At 40.4% G+C, this 20,708-nt stretch overlaps 1 protein-coding gene across 1 annotated transcript; it reads right to left on the bottom strand.

The window, feature by feature from the left end:
• Positions 1-675: 675 nt before the first annotated feature.
• On the bottom strand, positions 676-20,088 carry LOC121182949 (carnitine O-acetyltransferase-like). The gene is made up of 14 exons (XM_041039638.1): positions 19,955-20,088; positions 19,495-19,791; positions 18,200-18,318; positions 14,846-14,899; positions 13,859-14,015; positions 12,385-12,559; positions 11,140-11,318; positions 9,684-9,784; positions 7,748-7,867; positions 3,193-3,315; positions 2,736-2,871; positions 2,299-2,361; positions 1,878-2,015; positions 676-982 (listed from the first exon to the last, which is right to left on the bottom strand). Exons 1-14 carry the CDS (start codon positions 19,979-19,981, stop codon positions 728-730), a joined length of 1,944 nt encoding a protein of 647 aa, XP_040895572.1. The 5' UTR covers positions 19,982-20,088; the 3' UTR covers positions 676-727.
• Between the last annotated feature and the right edge of the window lie 620 nt (positions 20,089-20,708).

Genomic DNA, 20,708 nt, shown 5'->3' with positions numbered 1-20,708 from the left:
GGCGGGACTGGCTCAAGGCTGCACTCAGCAGCTCCACCTAGAGTAGGGGAGGATTCCCCACCGCATAGAGTAGCCAATTAACTTAATGTGCATGTTTTTGGGATTGTGGGAGGAAACCGGAGTACCCAGAGAAAACCCACGCAGCAGCTGAAATCAAGTAGAATTAAAATTTCAATCTCCATTGTCAGTTGTAAGTGAAATAGTACTACGAAGGGAATGGAAACTAGACTGAAATTACAGTCATTACACAAGTCACATTATATCTTATGATGTCTTATCATACCTTTTTTCTGGGGGTCAAAAGCTAGCTGAGGTGCTTGAATCTGAACATATGCAGGGGGTTCAAATGTTCCACAAATGAACTGCACATATTTATGTGGGGGTAACACACACACACACACACACACACACATACACACACACACACACACACACACACACACACACACACACACATATATATATATATATATATATATATATATGTGTGTGTGTGTATGTATGTGCACGTATACATATACATTTATACATATGTATATTTCTGGCATTACAGCAGGGGTGCAAAAACAGTGGTCAGGACCAACTTGTCAGAAGACTTAAATATCTTGGACACAAGAATGTGCTCAGTAGACTTAATTGTAAATTTATTTAGATTATTGTATGTCTTCTGGAGAACCTTTGGAGACTTTGGAGACATTTAGACATACAAATTTCACAAAATGTCAAACTATTGCTTTAAGTTTGGATTAGCTTCAGCGTTTTTCTCTTGGAGTTCCAGCATTGACCTCATGTCCAGTAGTGCATTCACCATGGCTTGGATCAGATGTTCCACATTTTTTGCATTATTTTCTTTGCAAGTATTGGAAGGTTCCAAGCGGGATACTATTAAGCTGATGTGATCGCTCAGGACACTGTAGCACACGTCGTATATCCTGGGCTTTTCAGGTCCAACACATGGTAGACATCCAGTCGTAGATATTACCTAGTGATCAGGAACAGAAGTGAGAATGCAGTAGTTATTCATCTAGCACCGAGATGTGTTTCTGTGAAATGTGATAAATCTTCTTTTTTGGTTTTATCAAGCATTTTCAGCAGCGTTTGGCTGCCATGATGACAAACTCATTATGTTAAAAGTATCTTGTTTTCCCTTTCATTTCAATAAGTAGTAAGTGTTTTAAATCAGTTGTAAAATTAAACTGCAAAATTAAACAAAAAAGGCAGTGCAGAACATCAAAATTTTGAACTTCGATTTAAACATGGTCTAATATCTGAATTTAAATGAAGTCCAATAAACTGAACTTAAGGCTTAATATAGATGGATTTTGGGGCAACTGTAGACAAGAAACAATGAAACTCAAGAGGAACAGCAGAAAATCACAGGCTGTGTATTAACCCCTGCCAAGTCTATTAGACTGTGCAATGTGTGTGTATTTACTTGTGCCAGTGATACATATGATATGTAAAAAGCCTGATATACACTGAGGTTCCAGCAGAGCTCTCTCTCTTTTCTGTGCCAGTGCCTGCATCCCGATTTCTTTTGCTTGGCTTGAAACACATTTTTACTTCACAACACCAGACACATTTACACTACGGATGTCACTGACTAAGATAACGGAGTTCACAATTTATCTCTCTGTTTAATCCTTTTGCAAGCACTACAGCATAATTTTCATAGATTGGTGATGAAAAAAACATACAACCATGTTAAACCACCTCTCAAGTTTTTTTGTATTCACAGTGTGCAAAACTGGCTGCTTGATGTTACTGACAGTGTGCTGTACAATCAGTATTATGCTGAATCATATCCAAAGAGACAGTGCTTTCATGGGTTTACTTGTGTATTATTGTATGTTGCAGTTTCATACATTGGCCCTTACCTGACTTGTAGAGATCTGATAGTTAAATGCTTTAGCAAAGGAGGTGTCTGTGAAAATTTCAGGCATGGGGATTTTTTCCTCAAAAGTCTGCTTCTTAAGACCCAGTAGGTGACCTTCTATGGCTTGGCCACTGATTGCCTATTAGGATGGAATAGAAAATAGAATATTCTTATAAACAAGATTTCTGTTTACATTAGTTTTTCCTTTTTCTCACCAAAATATAGTGTGTGTATCCTTCTCCTCTCAAAATGCATTTGAAAGGAGAAGGATTCCTTCCTCATGAAAATCTGATGAGGAAGGTATGAGATGGGATAGAATAAAGGGAAAATGTTTATAACAAGCTCTAACAACAAGGCATCTGTACACAGACAATAAAATGCATCTATACTGAACTAAGAATGGTGCTGTGAATGATACTCACCATTTTTGTGTACCATTTGTGTTCTTTTATAGCTTGCTCCAATAAAGCAACCTTCTCTGCGTTCTATGTAAAACAGGAAGACAAGAGTGCCACAATTAAACATGTAGTCATTTATCTTATGCAGCAGCAATAGCACAATCTAAAGAATTAAACTTCTTTAGCTCGTGCTATTGCTGCTGCATTATCTTTAATCAGCCCAATCTTTCAACCCGTATTTCAAACTGATCCATAGAAACTGCAGGATCACCTTTGCCAAATAGTCAGCTGAGATCAAGTAGAATTAAAATTAAACACTCTCCATTGTATTAGTACTATAAAGGGAATAGAAACTAGACTGAAATTTCCCAGTTATTTTATGATTATTCATAAACCATTGAACATCATTACACAAGTCACATTACATAAGGACTGCTTTCGAAGTTTCCCTCTTATCATACCTTTTTTTGGGGGTTGTCAAAAGCCTTGACAAAGGCAGCTGAGGCACTTGAGTTTGAATGGATTGCAGCTACGCGGCCCAGTCTGAACATACGCAGGGAGGCAGGTTCATATGTTGCACAGCAATGCTGGTACATCCTGACAAAAAACATGAAAAAATGTTTTCAGCAAACTTGGTGCTCTGACATACGGTGCAGCAAAACTTGCTGACCAGCTAAAGAAATATTGAAATTCTTCAACAACACAGAGTACAATGTTTTTAGCTAACCATCTAGTTTGAATGCTTCTTTGCATTGATTACTGTTACTGATACTGGAACTGGTCTGTTACAGCCTAACTGATTGAGATTATTTATATGAAACCTTTGCAGCTCTCTAGTTATCCTTTGTTGACAATGTGAAGAGTAAAAAGCCTATATACAAAAACAGTCTGTCTCCACATGACTTTTCAGGATCTCACCTGTAGAAGGCCAGCTGTAGAGCCATCTGTACAAAGGCATCGGGGCTCATCTTATGGGCTTTAAGGACATTTTTTCCAAAGTGCTCGAACACTGTAACCCTCAGATTCAGGTCTTGGGCCATTCTGTAGTGATGGGAGTGGGAGAAATTTCTGAACAATGAGACTTTCTTTGGATAGTTTGACACGTTTGCCACCATATCTCTGTGTCTTATATTTATCTATGTGCAAATGAACTTCACAATGCTCAAAAGTTTCTTGGAATTAGTGTGTCGTATTGAAATGGAACTCAGCTCTGGTCTGTATTGACTTTAATGGAAAAGATCTTTCTTGTTCTGGGTAATTGATGTGTGTCTTTTTCTTTTTTATAACTTTACATCTGGTGTCTCCAAGATGGCGCCGTGGATGTCTGCCGCGGTGTGTCGGTGCGCATTGTTTTGTCTTGTTTTGTTTGTTTACCCAGTGTTTTGCTTTAACACCTGGCTCACTTTCACCAGAGAAGAGCTCTTAAACATAAGAGAAACAACTCCAGTGGATTTATTTCCCACTTTTCTGGTGCAATTGGCAGGAATATTGGACATTCTGGTCAAAGGTGCCCTCACCTTTGCTCAGGCAGTGAAGCGCCGGAGGAGAGGTAAACCCGCCGGTGCGCTCGTGCGCCTCCGCAGACGCGGGTCCCGCACTGCGCTCCCGGAAATATTTCTCTCCAACGTGCGCTCACTGTGCAATAAACTGGAAGAACTTCAGCTGCTAGTGAGTAAAAACAGAGACTTTTCAGCATCTTCGGTTTTGTGCTTCACGGAGACATGGTTGTGTGGACTGATACCGGACTCTGTGCTGCAGTTGGCAGGCTTCCAACTCTTCAGAGCGGATCGCGACACAGGACTATCCGGCAAAACTAAAGGTGGTGGAATCTGTTTTTAGATCAACAGAGCTGGTGCAACGATGTGACAGTGATCAAACGGTACTGTTCTCCTGACCTGGAAACCTTTTTTCATCAACTGCAGACCGTTCTACTCGCCCCGTGAGTTCGCTTCATTAATTCTGGTCGGTGTTTACATTCCACCGCAGGCCGACGTGCAGGAGGCCCAACGCACGCTCGCCGACCAGATTCTGTGCGTGGAGCTGACTAACACAGACTCCTTAGTTATTGTCCTTGGTGACTTTAACAAAGGTAAAATCAGCCACGAACTCCCCAAATACAGACAGTTTATTAAATGTCCCACCAGAGAGGAGAACACTCTGGATCACTGTTACACCACTGTCAGTAACGCCTACCATGCTGTCCCTCGCGCTGCACTGGGTCACTCTGACCATGCCATGGTCCACCTGATTCCTGCATACAGGCAGAAATTAAAGCTCTGTAAACCTGTTGTGAGAAAGCAGTGGAGCAGTGAAGCTGTGGAGGATCTTCAGGCACGCTTAGACTGTACTGATTGGGATGTTTTCTGGACTGCTACCACCAGTCTGGATGAGTACACAGAGGCTGTGACATCATACATCAGCTTTTGTGAGGACTGCTGTATCCCATCACGCACCAGGGTGAATTATAACAATGACAAACCCTGGTTCACAGCCAAACTCAGACAACTGAGGCTGGAGAAGGAAAGGGCGTTCAGGAGTGGGGACAGGGACATGTTTAAAGAGGCGAAGTACAAGTAGCAAGGAGGTGAGAGAAGCTAAACGACTGTACTCTGAGAAGCTTCAACACCAGCTCTCAGCCAATGACACTGCCTCTGTCTGGAAAGGGCTCAGGCAGATCACCAACTTCAAGCCTAAAGCCCTCCCTCTCTGCCAACGACTCACACCTCACCAACAGACTGAATGAGTTTTACTGCCGCTTTGAAAGACAATGGGACAGTCTTGACACCATCCCCCATGTCATCACCTACCAGCTCCAACCCAACAGCCCCTCCTCCCCCACCACAACTGCATCCCTATCCATCCTGGAGAGAGATGTAAACAGACTCTTTAGGAGGCAGAACCCCCGCAAGGCAGCCGGTCCTGACTCCATCTCTCCATCCACCCGAAGCACTGCACCGATCAACTGTCTCCGGTGTTCATTAACATCTTCAACTCCTCACTGGAGACATGTCACGTGCCAGTCTGCTTCAAGACCTCCACCATCATCCCCATCCCCAAGAAACCGAGGATCACAGGACTTAATGACTACAGACCCGTCGCCCTGACCTCTGTAGTCATGAAGACTTTTGAGCGCCTCGTCCTGACCCACCTCAAGGCCATCACTGACCCACTCCTGGATCCCCTGCAGTTCGCCTACAGAGCCAACAGGTCTGTGGACGATGCAGTAAACCTGGCCCTCCACTTCATCCTCCAGCACCTGGACTCTGCAGGAACCTACGCCAGGATCCTGTTTGTGGACTTCAGTTCCGCTTTCAACACCATCATTCCGGCTCTGCTGCAGGACAAGCTTTCTCAGCTGACTTGTCGGACAGGAGGCAGCATGTGAAGCTGGGAAAGCACATTTCTGATTCCCGGACCATCAACACCGGTTCCCCTCAAGGCTGCGTTCTTTCTCCTTTACTCTTCTCCCTGTACACCAACAACTGTACCTCCAGTCACCAGTCTGTCAAACTGCTGAAGTTCGCAGACAACACCACCCTCATTGGTCTCATCTCTGACGGGGATGAGTCTGCATACAGGTGGGAGATTGACCAACAGGTGTCCTGGTGCTCCAAAAACAACCTGGAGCTGAACACAGCAAAGACAGTGGAGATGGTGGTAGATTTTAGGAAGAACCCAGCCCCTCCTGCCCCCATCCTCCTGAGTGACTCCTCAGTCAACAGGGTAGAGTCCTTCACCTTCCTGGGAACCCTCATCACCCAGGACCTCAAGTGGGAGCTGAATATTAGCTCCCTCACCAAAAAAGCCCACCAGAGGATGTACTTCCTCCGGCAGCTGAAGAAGTTCAACCTGCCAAGGTCAGTGATGGTGCACTTCTACACCTCCATCATCGAGTCCATCCTCACCTCCTCCATCACCATCTGGTATGCTGCTGCCACTGCCAAGGACAAAGGAAGGCTTCAGCGTATCAGCCACTCTGCTGAGAAGGTGATTGGCTGCAATCTGCCATCTCTCCAGGACCCTGAGGCATGCAGGTAAGATTGCAGCTGATCCCTCCCACCCTGGTCACAAACTCTTCGAGACACTTCCCTTCGGCAGGAGGCTGCGGCCCATCAAGACCAAAACCTCACGTCACAGGAACAGTTTCTTTCCCTCTGCCGCCACCCTCATGAACACAGCTCCCCATCCCCTTCCCCCCCAAACAGCACGGACCCTCATTTCCCCAATACAGACTATGTTACATTAACATAATTTCAGCTCTGTACTGTATGCGTTATATTAACGCTCCTATGGCATTATTATCTCTTTGCACTACATCTACTTTGCAACATTGCACATTATTACTATTATTATTTGTACAGACTTTCTTCCTCTTAGTACTTCTTTCTTCTTTCTCTTATTTTAGTATTAAAACTTTTTTTCTTGTTCAACTTTGTGTGTTATGGGACTTGTCAGTCCAATTTGTCTGTTTTTTGCACCAACAACACCACGTCAGATTCCTTGTATGTGTAACATACCTGGCAATAAAGCTTTCTGATTCTGATTCTGATTCTGTCTTACATTGTCTGTTCCACTTTATAAGTCCCCAAGAAGACTACCTTACAGTGAGTTTACATCTTAAACATTCATCCAGGTTCCAGGAGGCAGCTCTTTAGGGATACAATACCTAGTACGTATCCCTAGTATGCAAATGTTGGAAACATTTGCATACTAGTTTGTTTTTCCAACATCTTGGAAAAACATTTGCATACCAGGGATACGTTCTAGGTATTGTATCCCTAGTATGCAAATGTTTTTCCAAGATGTTGTGTGTTCTGGCCCATTTATCAATTAGATCTGGGATCACTGTCTTTGCAAAGGTCAGCAACTTTTTGGCCTTGGCAAAGCTCAAAGTCACACCTGTGTTATACATCATGATATGAAGTCCAGTTCTCCTATAAATTACATTCTTATTGGATGATACTGCACTTTACCATTTACATCCAATGCCAAATTGAAATGTCACTGTGTGCTCTTTAAGTAATGAGTTGGAAAGTAAGGGTGTGGAGGTTGGGTGGTGGAAACACATTTGACTTTAATGCAGGGGACAGGAGTTTATGTCCAGTCACAGATCTGTAATTAACGTTTGTCTTTTTATTACCTGCAACCAAAATCTTTCCTCAACCTTCACCAAATGTTTTAGCTCTCTAAACCATAACCATAACTGAATCATAGTTCATTTGGTAAAGTAATAATCTTTAAGTGGCAGATATTGTGAAAAGTGAGAATTTAGAACATCTTTTAAGCCTCTAAGTTCAAATTTGTATCCCATTCTCAGTAGTCTCTGCATTTTAAGTATGAAAACAGATTTGCTGCTGCATGTAACCATTCACACAGCAACACACAGAAATGGAGATGACTTGTCTTTGGGTTTTATATGTTTCAGGTCACTGGTTGTCTATGTAACTCTATTGCAAGTTGAAGCTACCCTCACTTGTCAATGTGCTGTTTCGCCTCTTCAATGTCCTTCTTGATGTCAGCTGTGATGTTGAAGTGTAGTTTCTGTGGCATGGGCAAAGGCTGCATGGGAGACTGAACAGTCTTTGGCTTTTTCCTGTTTCCACACACAACACAAAATAAATGAGACATGAGGTATTTCAAAGAAGATTGGATTGGATCTTACATGCAGGTATGCACAAGGAAATGGAAAGTACTGATAATGTCTAAAATTGTTATATATCTTAACAATGACTCACACATAACCAAAGAAATCAAGGAAGGCATTGACTGCAAAAAGTTAGCATTTAAGACAGGATCCACAGGATACAACAGAAAAGGTGTAATAGGAACCCAAACTATTGAGGAGTGCACACAGAAAACACACAGCTGGAGAATACGCATTGACATACTGTGTTTTAAAATACAATCAAGATTGTATTCAGTTGTTTAATCCCAAATACCAAAACCAGCTGATTTAGCCCACCATGAAAACCATGGGTGTTAAAAATCACCCCTCTCTCTCAGTTGATTTCTAAACAGACCTTGACCAAGCCAACACAAAAAATACTTACTAGCCTCTGGCAATGGGTTTGAGTGCAACAGATAAATGTGAGGGGTAGAGAAACATTCATGTGACACTGCATGTGTCACACAAGGGATGATGTATGAACAACTCTATGTTACTTGTATAGGGTTAATTTAAAAATTCGAAATTAACAAAAAATAAGATATCTGGAATGGCAAACCACCAAACATAAACACAAACCAGGCCTTTGTTTTGCATTTCTTATTGTCATATTTTTAAATTTGCACTTTTACATTTTTCTTTGCATTCCTCAATTATGTAAATGTACAAATGTTCTAGGTCCAGGGATTCTCTCTGCTGCTCTTCTGTTGGTTCAATGAAATGTCAGTCAGATGCTGTGAATAACTCTGGGAAGTGACCATAAAACTCCAGTGCTATTAACATTCTAAAACTTAAAATGAAAGTTGTTTTCAGAGTAAGCTGTCATCACTGAAGCAAGTGAAGTTGTCTACAGCTGTGTGGCATCTGTTAGCATCTTAGCTACATCCACACTAAACAAGCAAAATTTGGAAACACTATTTAATGCTAAGAGGCAGAGCAAACCTCTATAATCAGTCTTCATTAATTTAAATTTTGGTTTTGAAGAAATCAGCCATAATGTAACATTAATTTTTTGTTTAACTCCTTGTTTACCGCATCTCAATAACTTGTTTGTATCACTGCCTGTGGTGTTGTAGACTGTCTACTTAGTATTTGAATCGGCCTTGTATAGTGTTGTAGACTGCCGTGTGTGTTATAGAATTTCATTACATTTTCAGTGTGGTCAAAATTCCTTACAATATTGCCGGAAAACATATGGTTAAAACATTGTTTCCATGTACTTTGAATTTGGATTTGGCTCATGTCCCATCCCCTGATATGTAGGCTTTATGATTTATACTGCAACCAGCCACAAGGAGGGAGTTGAGGTATTTAGGTGTCACTTCTGGTGAGCTCTCATCTCTCTTTATATACAGCCTATGATGCATTTGTTTGAAGATGTGCATGTGTGTACAGGTGTATAATGGGTTACACATTTCTGCCAGTGATTTCAAACTATTCCATTGATTTGCAGGTTGTGGTGACGAGTCAATAAATGCAGCAATGTGGCAGCAAAAACAGTGAAGAACAAGGCTGTTAGCAAGTAAACATGGATGTAAAGAATACAGGTTTGAAACTTAAAGAAATAAATACATTTGAAACTTTGCAAATGTTTTATGAGGAAGGAAATTCATTTAGTGATGACACAGGGGCCCTCACTCAAAAACTGTGATTTTAAAGTTTATGTCTACACTTTGCCTCAGCAAATCAACAGATCAAAAACACCCAACACCTTCAAAAGCTCATATATTGTTGGTCTACTTACATGTATGCTACAACATGGTCACCCAATCCATTACAGACTGTACCATCAGCAGCAGCATGTGAGCTATTTGCACCACAAATCCCGTCTTCTCCAACAATTATCTGACAACAAGACACACACACACCATGCATTACTGTTACATTCCAACTTGTCTGTTTGTTAATGTCTGTTTGACTATATGGCTTAAGTTAGCTGGGAAATCTAGACATCACTATATACACATGAACGGTCAGTAGTGGTGATTTCCAAAAATGTGATGGCAAAATAACATATTAAGGACATCAGGTGCGTTGTGTGAATTCAATTCAATTCAGTTTTATTTATATAGCACCTGCCACAATCAAAATTGTCTCAAAGTGCTTTACAGAGGCCCAGAGCCTGAATCCAGAGCAAGCACTTCAGGCGACAGTTGCAAGAAAAAACTCCCTTTTAACAGGAAGAAACCTTGAGCAGAACCTGGCTTATATGGGGGACCCTCCTGCCGGTGGCTGGGCTGGGAGAAAGGAGGAAAAGGAGGAAGACAGGACAGCTGGGAATGGAGGGAGAGGAGGAGAAGGACATGCAGTATATAAAGCATGATATAAACAGGGTTGTATCATGCTACACAACCTGTGATTCTCAGGTTAAGATTAAAGTAGGTAAGATTGCGGTAAATGTTGCTGTCAGTGGCTTTTATTTTTAATTGTTTGTCAAGATTTGCGAAAAGTGACCTTCAAAAAGTGATCTGGCCTGAGGACAGACTGGGGAGAAGAATAGAGATGAGGGTGGCATGCTGCAAGAAATGGACAGTACTGTACTTTGTGTGAGGTAAATAAGGCCCCTCACAAATGGAATAATATCTGACTGTAATGAGCTAGACTTTATTGCTATATGTGAATAAGTTGCCACCTTATTTACCCTTTTGTAATGAGAGATGGGTTTGCCATGTTTGCAGTCTCTAGATTGGCTTCCAGAGATCCAACAGATGACCATTCAGAGAAATATGATCTGATTAGGGTGTGAGCAAACAACATGTCTCCTCCAAGAACATAAAAAACAGCCACATCACATATTTTTTTAACACGAAGCATCATCCTTAGTAGTCTTTTAAGCAAAGATTGTTGCACAATATTCTCCAGTAGTGATGTTTTGGTGTTTTTGTCAGTGGGGACAGGTTTAAACAACTCTGTCAGCCTGCATGTCGCTGCAGTGTTCTGATGATGTTTCTATAGTAAGATACTACTAAGAGAAAAGTTTTTTTCAGCAGCTTATTGGTGGTTTTATCTTTCTAATTTTATGTGGGTGTGTTTTATCAGTTCTCAGTACTGGTTGTTTTACCAGAATGAATCAGCTGTACAGCAGTACAATACAGCAGCAATATTTATGGCACTAAATGCATTTTTGGACCAACATTTACAGTATGTATGTGTCCTGTGTCCGGTGTAGCAGTGAGAGAAAGAGAGATGTGTTATCTCACCTGCAACCCCTTGTCAAACCAACGGTTTCCAGTGTTGCACTGGCTGCCTCCTCCATGCAACATCTGGAGAATGGCACTGTTACGATACATCTCAACAGGCACACGGGGCATTGCTTTATCCAAACACAAGGTGACGATGCTGCTTTCGATAGCCGACACTGAATCTTTGTTGGTCTTATCTGAACACATCAAGGACATGCAGGCAGAGCAAACATCATGTTATTGTGTAAGCAGACAGCATCAGTATACCAAGTCAGTCCTCAGTATTTTCACATTACTTAATTGGAATTTTTGCATGTTTCAATAACAGTTCTTTGGCATACTCACTTTAAATCTTAACATACTTTAGCATGGTTCAACGTAAATTGTTTTACATGGTCATTCCCACCTGGATATGATCATGTTGGGTGACCATACACTGTGATACACTGTGTGAACTAACCAATTGATAGGAGCCGAAGGGGCATGTCTATGTTTGACAGCATGTGGAGCAGAGCATCAGTGTCTCTGGCAGACAGCGTGTTCTTAAGACCCTACTAGCATCTTAACATATTGAAATGATATTTGGCTTTTAGCTAATGTGCTATTTTATTTACTGAGAAGCTAATTAGCTAACAGATTACTGACATCAGTAGGTCACTTTTTCTTGTTGAATGTTTGGCAGCTTGTTCCACAAGCTAAGCTACAGGACAGGATGTTCATTCACATTTGCAAGTTAGATAGGTAGGAGACTTATGTTCGCTGTTGCTCACAGTCTGTGGCTGTTGTGTTGTGTAGCAGTCTGGCTCAGAGTGACAAACAATGATGTTACTGTTTTGTGGAAAGATTTGATTGGCTGTACGGAAACAAGTTCTCTATCTACATACATGATACCTGATGATATTACATCTAATTAATGCAAAAGTGATTAAACAAATAACTCTCTCATTCCCCTTAGAGAATTTTTTTTTTCCTCAAAGGGGAATGCAGGACGTGTGAATTACAGAGCTTACGTTTATGATGTAGCAGACCAAAAAAATGCAAATAAATTTGGACTTTAAATGAATACTACAAAAATAGAGTTACAGATCACACCAGTCTTCTGTGCAGTAAGCAACACCACACCAGACACACATAGCAGTTTACCCCGTCCTGTCACAAGACCACTTCTCTTACTGTTGAAAAGAAGTTTATTTCACATGCTCTAATTAAGTATTAGGTTAGTGGTTTTTTGTTGGACTTGCATGAGAGCAGAGTTGTGCTCACCCTTGATGAGGTTCATGTAGGTTTTGCTCCAGATGTCACGATGCTGGGTGGTTAGGATGCCAACAGGCTCCATGTTGGTCTGTGGTGAGGAGTTGCAGATCCTCTCCAGCTGAACATAGAGCTGATCAGCTGTCAGTAGAGTCCCATCACTGTTGTATACGTCCAGCACAAAGAACTGAATCCAAGGGGAGGACACACATGAAAGCAAAATTGTATTAATATCTAAGCAAAGGTCAATGACACTCAGGACACCCTAACCTAAATTTCTGGAAAAGGTAAAACTGAAATATCACACTGACACAAGTATTCAGAACAATACTCAGTTGAAGGACCTTTGGCAGTAATGACAGTCTCAAACCTTATACCTTATGATGTGAAAAGCTTTGCACACCTAGATTTGTTGCTTAAGCATACAGCCCTTTAGTTAACACACACACTCTGGTGGGCATATGTGGTTCACTATCTTGCCCCACTTCAACACATGGACCAGAGGAGCCGTGGATTGAACCACCGACCTTCTGATTACCGGTCGACTTGCTCTACCTCCTGGGCCATAGTTGCCCCCATGTTGCTGAGTTTAGTTGGGTGGCAAGAAATTCCAAACTTCTTCCATTTAAGAATCATGGAGGCCTGTATGCTCTTGGGAACCTTCAAGGCAGCAGACATTTTTTTGTGGCCTTCCCCAGATCTGTGCCTTAACACAGCCCTGTCTCTGAGCTTGCAGGCAGTTCCTTCAACCTCATGTTGTAGGAAGTATGTCTTTCCAAATCATGTCCAATCAAGGAACGGGAACGAAAGATCAAAGATGATCAAAAGACATGGAAGGGATAAAATTTCAAGTGTCACAGTAGAGGGTCTGAATATTTAAGTTAATGTGATTTTTCAATTTTTCCTTTTTAATAAATTTCTAAAAGCATGTTTTCACTTTATAGAGTAAATGATTTTAGCATAACAATGCGACAAAACAAAATGAGAAGGGTGAAGTATACTTTATGTGTTACTAACGTCACCTACTCTCAAGGACAGTTGTGAGAATAACAGTCTCAGAATAATGTGCAGCAGTAGACTGGGGAGTCTGCCGTGAACCCTGAGAGACTAAAGTTATGTCTTGCGGAGTTGGTGCTGATTAAAGACAGCTACAGTAGCTTGCTTATTACACACAGCCCAGAACAAATGAAGAATCTTACCCATGTTTAAGAGTTACACATGATTAATCATGTTTCTTGATAAATACTGTATGACTTATTCTTTTACTGATAAACTGTTTTATTCCTAGTTGCTTTCAGTATATTTTGGGTATTTTATGCCTTTATGTGACAGCAACAGTAGAGATGAAATATAAGGTGAGAGAGTGTGAGAGACTGAGAATGGCCACAGTCTGAGGAAGTCCTGGTTCACCGCCAGTGCCTTAACTCCAAGGACTAAGTGTAATTCTTTAAAATTTTATTTGTACCAGTAATGTGGTGGCCCTCACCTGGCAGTTGTGTACTACAGTGATGTGTTTGGAGTTCTTGCCGTGGAAAACCAGTGAGTCTGTCTTCAGACCAGGGATACGGCAGGATGACATCACCTGCTGGTACTGCTTCATACAAAGCGGCTTTCCGCCCATGTACTCAACTGGTAATGTCTCACTGCAAAACATACAGTCATTAAACATTTTCCCAGCCAATCTACATAATTCACAGTTGTGGCTGTTGATGCCCCTCAAGCAACAAGTGTAGTCTTTGCCTACATGATTAAAAAAGGTCTACACCAGTTAGACGGTAGCACTGATAGAGTCAGCTCATAGTATGCCATCACACATGATATAGTGTTTGATGCATACATACTATTTTTAAGAACATTTGAATGAAAAAAAGATGATGAGTATATCATTGGATTTTCATATGGTGTGCAAAAACAGTCAATTTTCGTTTTTTTAATACTGGTTTTGCATATAGCTTGGTGCAAAATATATATACTAGAATTGATCCAAACCAGAAATACACAGATGACAGTGTTCTTATAAAGATCGACAGCAAACGTCTCAATTTCTACAAATTTCTACAAACACTTTAAACACATTGGAAATTCAAATACTTCAGAGAACTGACTTTATATCTCCGGCTTAAGACAACGTTAATTTTTAAAAACAAGTTCAGCAATCAGAGTAGAATAGAATAGAGTTGTTTCAATCATTGTTTCCAGGCAGCGGTTAAAACTTCAGATAGGCTATAATGATAATACATTTAATTTAACTGCATATATAATTTAACTAATTTAACTTTGTCATTAAATGTTTGTAGATGTAAACAACAAATAAATTGATTTGCCCAATTTCAGCATCACAGTAGATATATTCATATTCATACTTCATGTGACAATAAACCATAACATGCATAGAAGACAGAAGTTAATAAAACTGTCATTATGCTATCTTATGTGTCTGGAAAAAGAAGAACGTTTTAAGATCAGTACTCACTTGTCAATCATTGTCTTTACATTCAATAAAGCTGTTGTGAAATCAGCAGCAAACCTAAACAGAGAAAACAAGGTTTTTCATTTTAACGTTAAGAAGGAACACAATTTAGTGTTTTTACAAAGAAATTAGAAAAACACAGAGAGACTGAGATATCCTGACTTTTAAACCCTTATACAGGTCAGTCACCCAAAACTGAAAATTTGAAGACACAAGGCCGATCCGAGATGACACTGATGACATTATCTCTCTGTCTTCAGACAGTTACCTCCAAAGCCACTGGAGACATTATGTCTCACAGGCTTAGTATGACTCTTAACAACTTATCTTACATAAATATTGTACAATAATAGACAATTATTGTTTGAGTAGAAGAGTTTAATTCTGGATAGTTATGGTTATCTATTGATTAAGATCAAATTAGAATTTATAGAATTTATTACAGTAGTTTATTTAAGATGTTTTAGGCTTTTGGTTTTGGTAAAATAATCACAGTGTCTTCTGAAACAGCTCAGACAGGGTCTAACAGGGATAACCTTCTCAAAAAGTGTAAATTCAGTTAGCTTTTCAGCATATTCTGATGATGTCACAGGTTTCACCACAGGTCAGAAAAACACCCAAAACAAAACTGGCATTATACGAACAGGTATCCTCTGCAAAGATTAACTGGTTCAAATGTGAGGGTTTTGCTGTGGGACAGGGACATAAGGGCCACCAGGGACATATGAGCCACCAAAAACTACCAGCTGGACTGCAGTGGAGCAGCAAGGTGATGAAGTATCAGGGTGTTTTCTTGTGAAACAGTGACTTCCAGAATAAAAACTGAGAAGGTCTAACGCAACCTTTTGCATTAGACCTTCACAATTACAATTACAAACATACAAAAATATATTTTTGTAATTTATGAAATTTTTGACAGTCATTTATAGATGTAAAAAAATGTGTTTTGAAATTCATTAATATCTCTAAGTGTAGTTCCTTTTATTTTGTACTATTTTACACACAGTCTGCTGTAACTTCTCGTAGACTCCTAGCAAAGCCAGATTAGTCAGTACAATAATCACTAATTCCTTGCTTGTGGTTGTTGCATCATGGTTATTGCACAAAGCGTGCACTGCTTCATTGTTTTGCAGTCAAGCACGGACAGAAGGGTGTGGCATCTCCAGCATCTATCAGTTGATGTAGTACTGTTTCTGGACAAAGACTTTTAGAGCATCCATCAGGCTTTGGGAGTTATGGAACCTCTTTCCTTTTCTTCAGCCAAAGCACAATGGCTGAATGCCATCATGTAAAGATATAAGAATAGAATTTAAAATTCTGCTCCTTACCTACAAATTCCTCAATGGCCAGGCACCATCATATCTCAAGGAGCTCATAGTACCTTATTATCCTAGAACTTATTATACTAGAACTCTGCGCTCCCAGAATGCAGGCCTACAAGTGGTTCCTTGAGTCTCCAAAAGTACAGCTGGTGCCAGATCCTTCAGTTATCAGGCTCCTCGTCTGTTGAACCATTTGCCAGTTTGGGTCCGGGAGGCACACACCCACTCCATGTTTAAGAGGAGGCTAAAAACCTTCCTCTCTGATAAAGCATATAGTTAGTTGTGGCTCATGCTTTGCTTGAACCATCTACTAGTTAAGCTGCTATAGGCTTAGACTGCCGGGGGACTTCCCATCATGCACCAAGCTCCCACCCATCTCTCTATCTGTTCTCATTCATATCCCAATAATAGATGTTAATAACTTAACTTCTTCCCTTTACAGTAGTTTTGTGCTTTCTCTCCTCTCTTCTCTTCTGCTGTTGCTCTCTGCAGGTTCATCTGCCCTTGGAGCTGTAGAGTCTGGATCTGCTGCTGTGGGCCATCTACTGCCCCCATTACTAGTCCCATTAATTATTATTATTATTCCTGCTATTAGTCTTACCATCATTAGTTCATTAGTTCATCATTAGTAGTTATTGTTGTCATTTGTGTTGCTATCAGTCCTATTACTAATCATGCTATAGTCCTCTCATTACTTTTAATCTTGCTGTCTTCATGAAACCTGCATTGTCCCAAGTTCTCTTTCCTCCCTTCTTGCCCCCTCCCCCTCTCTTTCTCTCTCTCCTTCTATCTCTGTCTCTCTCTCTCCTTCTCCTTCTGTCTCTCTCTCGCTCTCTCTCTCTCTCTCCTCTCTCTCTCTCTCTCTCTCTCTCAACCCAACTGGTCGAGGCAAATGGCCGCCCATCCCTGAGGGACCCCATAGGTGACAGGGATAGAGGAAAACTAACCTATAGCCACTGAGAAAGGATGTCATTAACCAATGTTAATAGGAAAAGGCAGCACTAAGATCTAGCAAAACCAGGATGTCATATCCCCCAGAGCCAACAGAGATTAACAGATCATTTGTCACCTTTAATAGCTGTTTCAGTGCTGTGGAGAGCTCTGAACCCTGATTGAAACAGATCAAGGATAATTTTTCACCTTTAACAAGACTGTTTCAATGCTGTGGAGGACTCTGGATGCTGATTGAAATGGATCAAGATCTTGTTGGTATTGGGTAGGGTGTCAGAGAGAGGAGGAGAAAACAGTGATCTAATCTTTTCAGTTTTTCAGTGGAAAGCATCAATACTATCTTACAGATGTCCATGGATGCTTCAATGTTCAAGGACAGAATTTAAAAAGCTGTACAGAATTGTAGGTCAGTGAGAATGTTTACTGATTATATCAAAGAAAGATTTAGCCCTTTCTTTTTTGATTTTTTGTTGTTTGGAAGTTAGCCAGACAGCTTTTTAACAGTTCAAAGGAATGAGAGATGACCCCTCACCCTTTTCCGACAGGCCTGCTGAATAGATAGATAGATAGATATCTGTATTTATTCTTAGAAGCAAGTATTGTAGTATTCTTAATTGCAAGACAACAGCACTATCATGTGGCCAAACTAGAAAAATACATTATCCACTATCACTTGCATTCAGCGTCCCATGAAAAAAACAGTTACACCGTTACACACCTCAAGTTTCTAAAAACTGCTTATTATCATTTTTTATATTTTGACAACACAACATTGCCAACAACAAATAGTTTGAAGACTACAAGGGTTTGATGCGTGATTGAATCCCCCCTGAATTAATTAGACAGGGTGTAATGTAGTCCTACATTGCTGAAGAGTCATGCATTTAAGTGTATTCAGATAAAAGCTGCCTCTGAATTTGTGAATGGAACCTTCAAACAGTTTTATCAAAACACAGGCAAATATAGGTGTGTGTGTGTGTGTGTGTGTGTGTGTGTGTGTGTGTGTGTGTGTGTGTGTGTGTGTGTGTGTGTGTGTGTGTGTGTGTGTGTGTGTGTGTGTGTGTGTGTGTGTGTGTGTTTTTACCTTATTTGTCCTTGCTTATCCCTGATGTCCCTTGGGGGAAGAACTGACCCAATGTTTGAAAAAACCACCAGAGGCTTCCGGCTGTCCAGATACTCAAACTTCACATAATCCTCTGTTAACTACAAACATTACAAACACAAAGTGCCACATAGACATAAAGTTTATTAAATGGAAAGGGACTTCAGGTTGCATCTAATTCATGCAAAAATGTTTTAGAGATTGTCTTAAATTTCGAAAAATGTCTGGATGAAAACAAACTGCACATTGGTTCCTGATTACATGAAACAAAAGCAGTAACACAATCTCTCTATCTCATGTTTTTCATCCCTTCAATGGTATGGCATGAAATTTTTCCAGTGAATCAGACCCTCCTCTGCATAGCTTCAGCGTAATCACTCAGATTTTAGTCTAGTCTAGACTGGACCACTGGAAATGCTTTTCTGAGAGGCTTTCAGTGCTTGAAAATGTATGAAAACTGGCATACACGTCAGAACTGGCAAAAACTGCAAATTTCTGAAGTGACTGGGCTCGGGCATGGGCAGTGCGCTCCAAAGTGCCACAAAAAGCAGGGTCACGTTGGGATAAAGTTTTCAGTTTTCATTTTATGAATGCATCTAATTTGGTAGATGATATCTTAAGACCTTTGCAGTGCAAAATTGCGAAGTTTACATGAAATTCCTATGTGGTGTGCTCAAAAAAATCTAACAAGAAGTTGCTGTAACTCTAATTCAGATTGTCCAGTCTATCCCAGACTTGTCATGGTTGCTGAGAGTCCAGGCCTGAACACATCTACATGTCAATATCTAGTCACAGTTGTACTGCCACCTACTGAAGTTACCCTTATGTGACAAACATATTTTTACATTTACATTTACATTTACATGAAATTTACAATTGGTGGTTGTTCAATGCTTTAATTAATTTTGTTTGCTTTTGAATTGGTAAATCGTGGTAGATGGTATGGTGGCTATGGTAGATCACTAAAAATCAAATGTTTGGAGATACATGTTTTCTGCCATGAAGTTTAACTGTGATCAGATGTTGTTAAGTCAAAATCATTACATTATTGTTTAGTTAAGACAACTATGACTTATTTTCTAAACCTGAGGATCTCCATCTCTCCATCACTGGCAGAATGTTCTAAAGGTTAGTCTCAGCAGCTGTGTGCCAAATAATCTGCTCATTTTGTAAATCAGTAACTAAATAAACAGAGAATATATCAGGACGTAACCCTTGGGACACATCAGTGTCTCAGTAAATGTGTCTACAGCTGTTGGTGTAGTTGCTGAACTCACCCAGTTCTCAGTGCTGCATGCTTTCCTCTCCAGGCCTCTCTGCAGTCTCTCTCCAACCCCTCCATCTTTCAGAAACTCCTCCACTAACTTTTTTGTGTGCTTCAGTTCATCTGCCTCCACAATAGGCTCTAGCATGCTGAGGTAGATCTCACAGGTTTGTTTTAGAGGTGGGACAGGCAGACTGGGGAGTCCACTCTGCTGAGACAGGCTTCTGCCAGCAACAAGAGTAGCTGATACTTGTTTGGCTAAATGACAGAATTTCTCCAAGCTACAGGGTTTCACCATCCCCACCTTTACCTGCAAGACACAAGAATATACTCAAATACATGAACATTTAAATACTAGTATAATGCAAGAATAAACAAATACTTGTACCCATGTTACCTAGCTTATTTAATTTCAGTAAGATATATTATGGACATTGTAAACTAGCAGGATATACTGGAGGTTTGTTACTTACCAGGGTTCTGCTGCAAATTCTTAACATGGTGCTTCCAGAGAAACTCCTATAGACTGAGGCCAGACACTATTTATCTGTTTAAATTGGTTTTAGGGATATAATGTTCTGTCAGGGAAAGAAAAGCTTCTGGTATATGAGAGGAGTTCTGCTCCCAGAATTGTGAGGCTATCTGAGATTAACTGAAAAAAAAAGACTGGTTTGAAGCCTTTTTATACTGGTCTGTGAGGATGTCACAAACTGTCAAACTGACTCATCTCCTAAAGTAAATTTATCTATGTACACTTTATTTGTCTGCATTGTTTGTCTAACAAACTGTTTGTTTGTTCATTTACCATTTACAAACAGACAAAAACTAAAGCATACACCATAAATTCATCTGATAAGGATAGGGGTAGCCATGGGCTTTTAGAGCCCTAAGCGCACACACACACACACACACACACACACACACACACACACACACACACACACACACACACACACACACACACACACACACACACACACACTTCTGCATAAACAAACCAATTGATAGATTGTCAAATATGATGCACTGAAGAGTAACAAACCTACAAGACATTTTAGGAAACAGCCATAGAATTTGTGCTCCAAAGACCTGAACAGTCTTAAAGAAAGAAGAAAGAAAAGTATATAAATGAATAAACAAATGAGCACTTGTAAACAGACAAACTACACTTTCTTTATGTTCAAAATTAATTATCAAACTTGTATGAAATCACCTGAGCATAACCTA

The sequence above is a fragment of the Toxotes jaculatrix genome, chromosome 6 (genome assembly GCF_017976425.1).
Source record: "Toxotes jaculatrix isolate fToxJac2 chromosome 6, fToxJac2.pri, whole genome shotgun sequence".
NCBI classification, from domain to species: domain Eukaryota; kingdom Metazoa; phylum Chordata; class Actinopteri; family Toxotidae; genus Toxotes; species Toxotes jaculatrix.
This window is presented reverse-complemented; position numbering and strand designations above follow the sequence as displayed.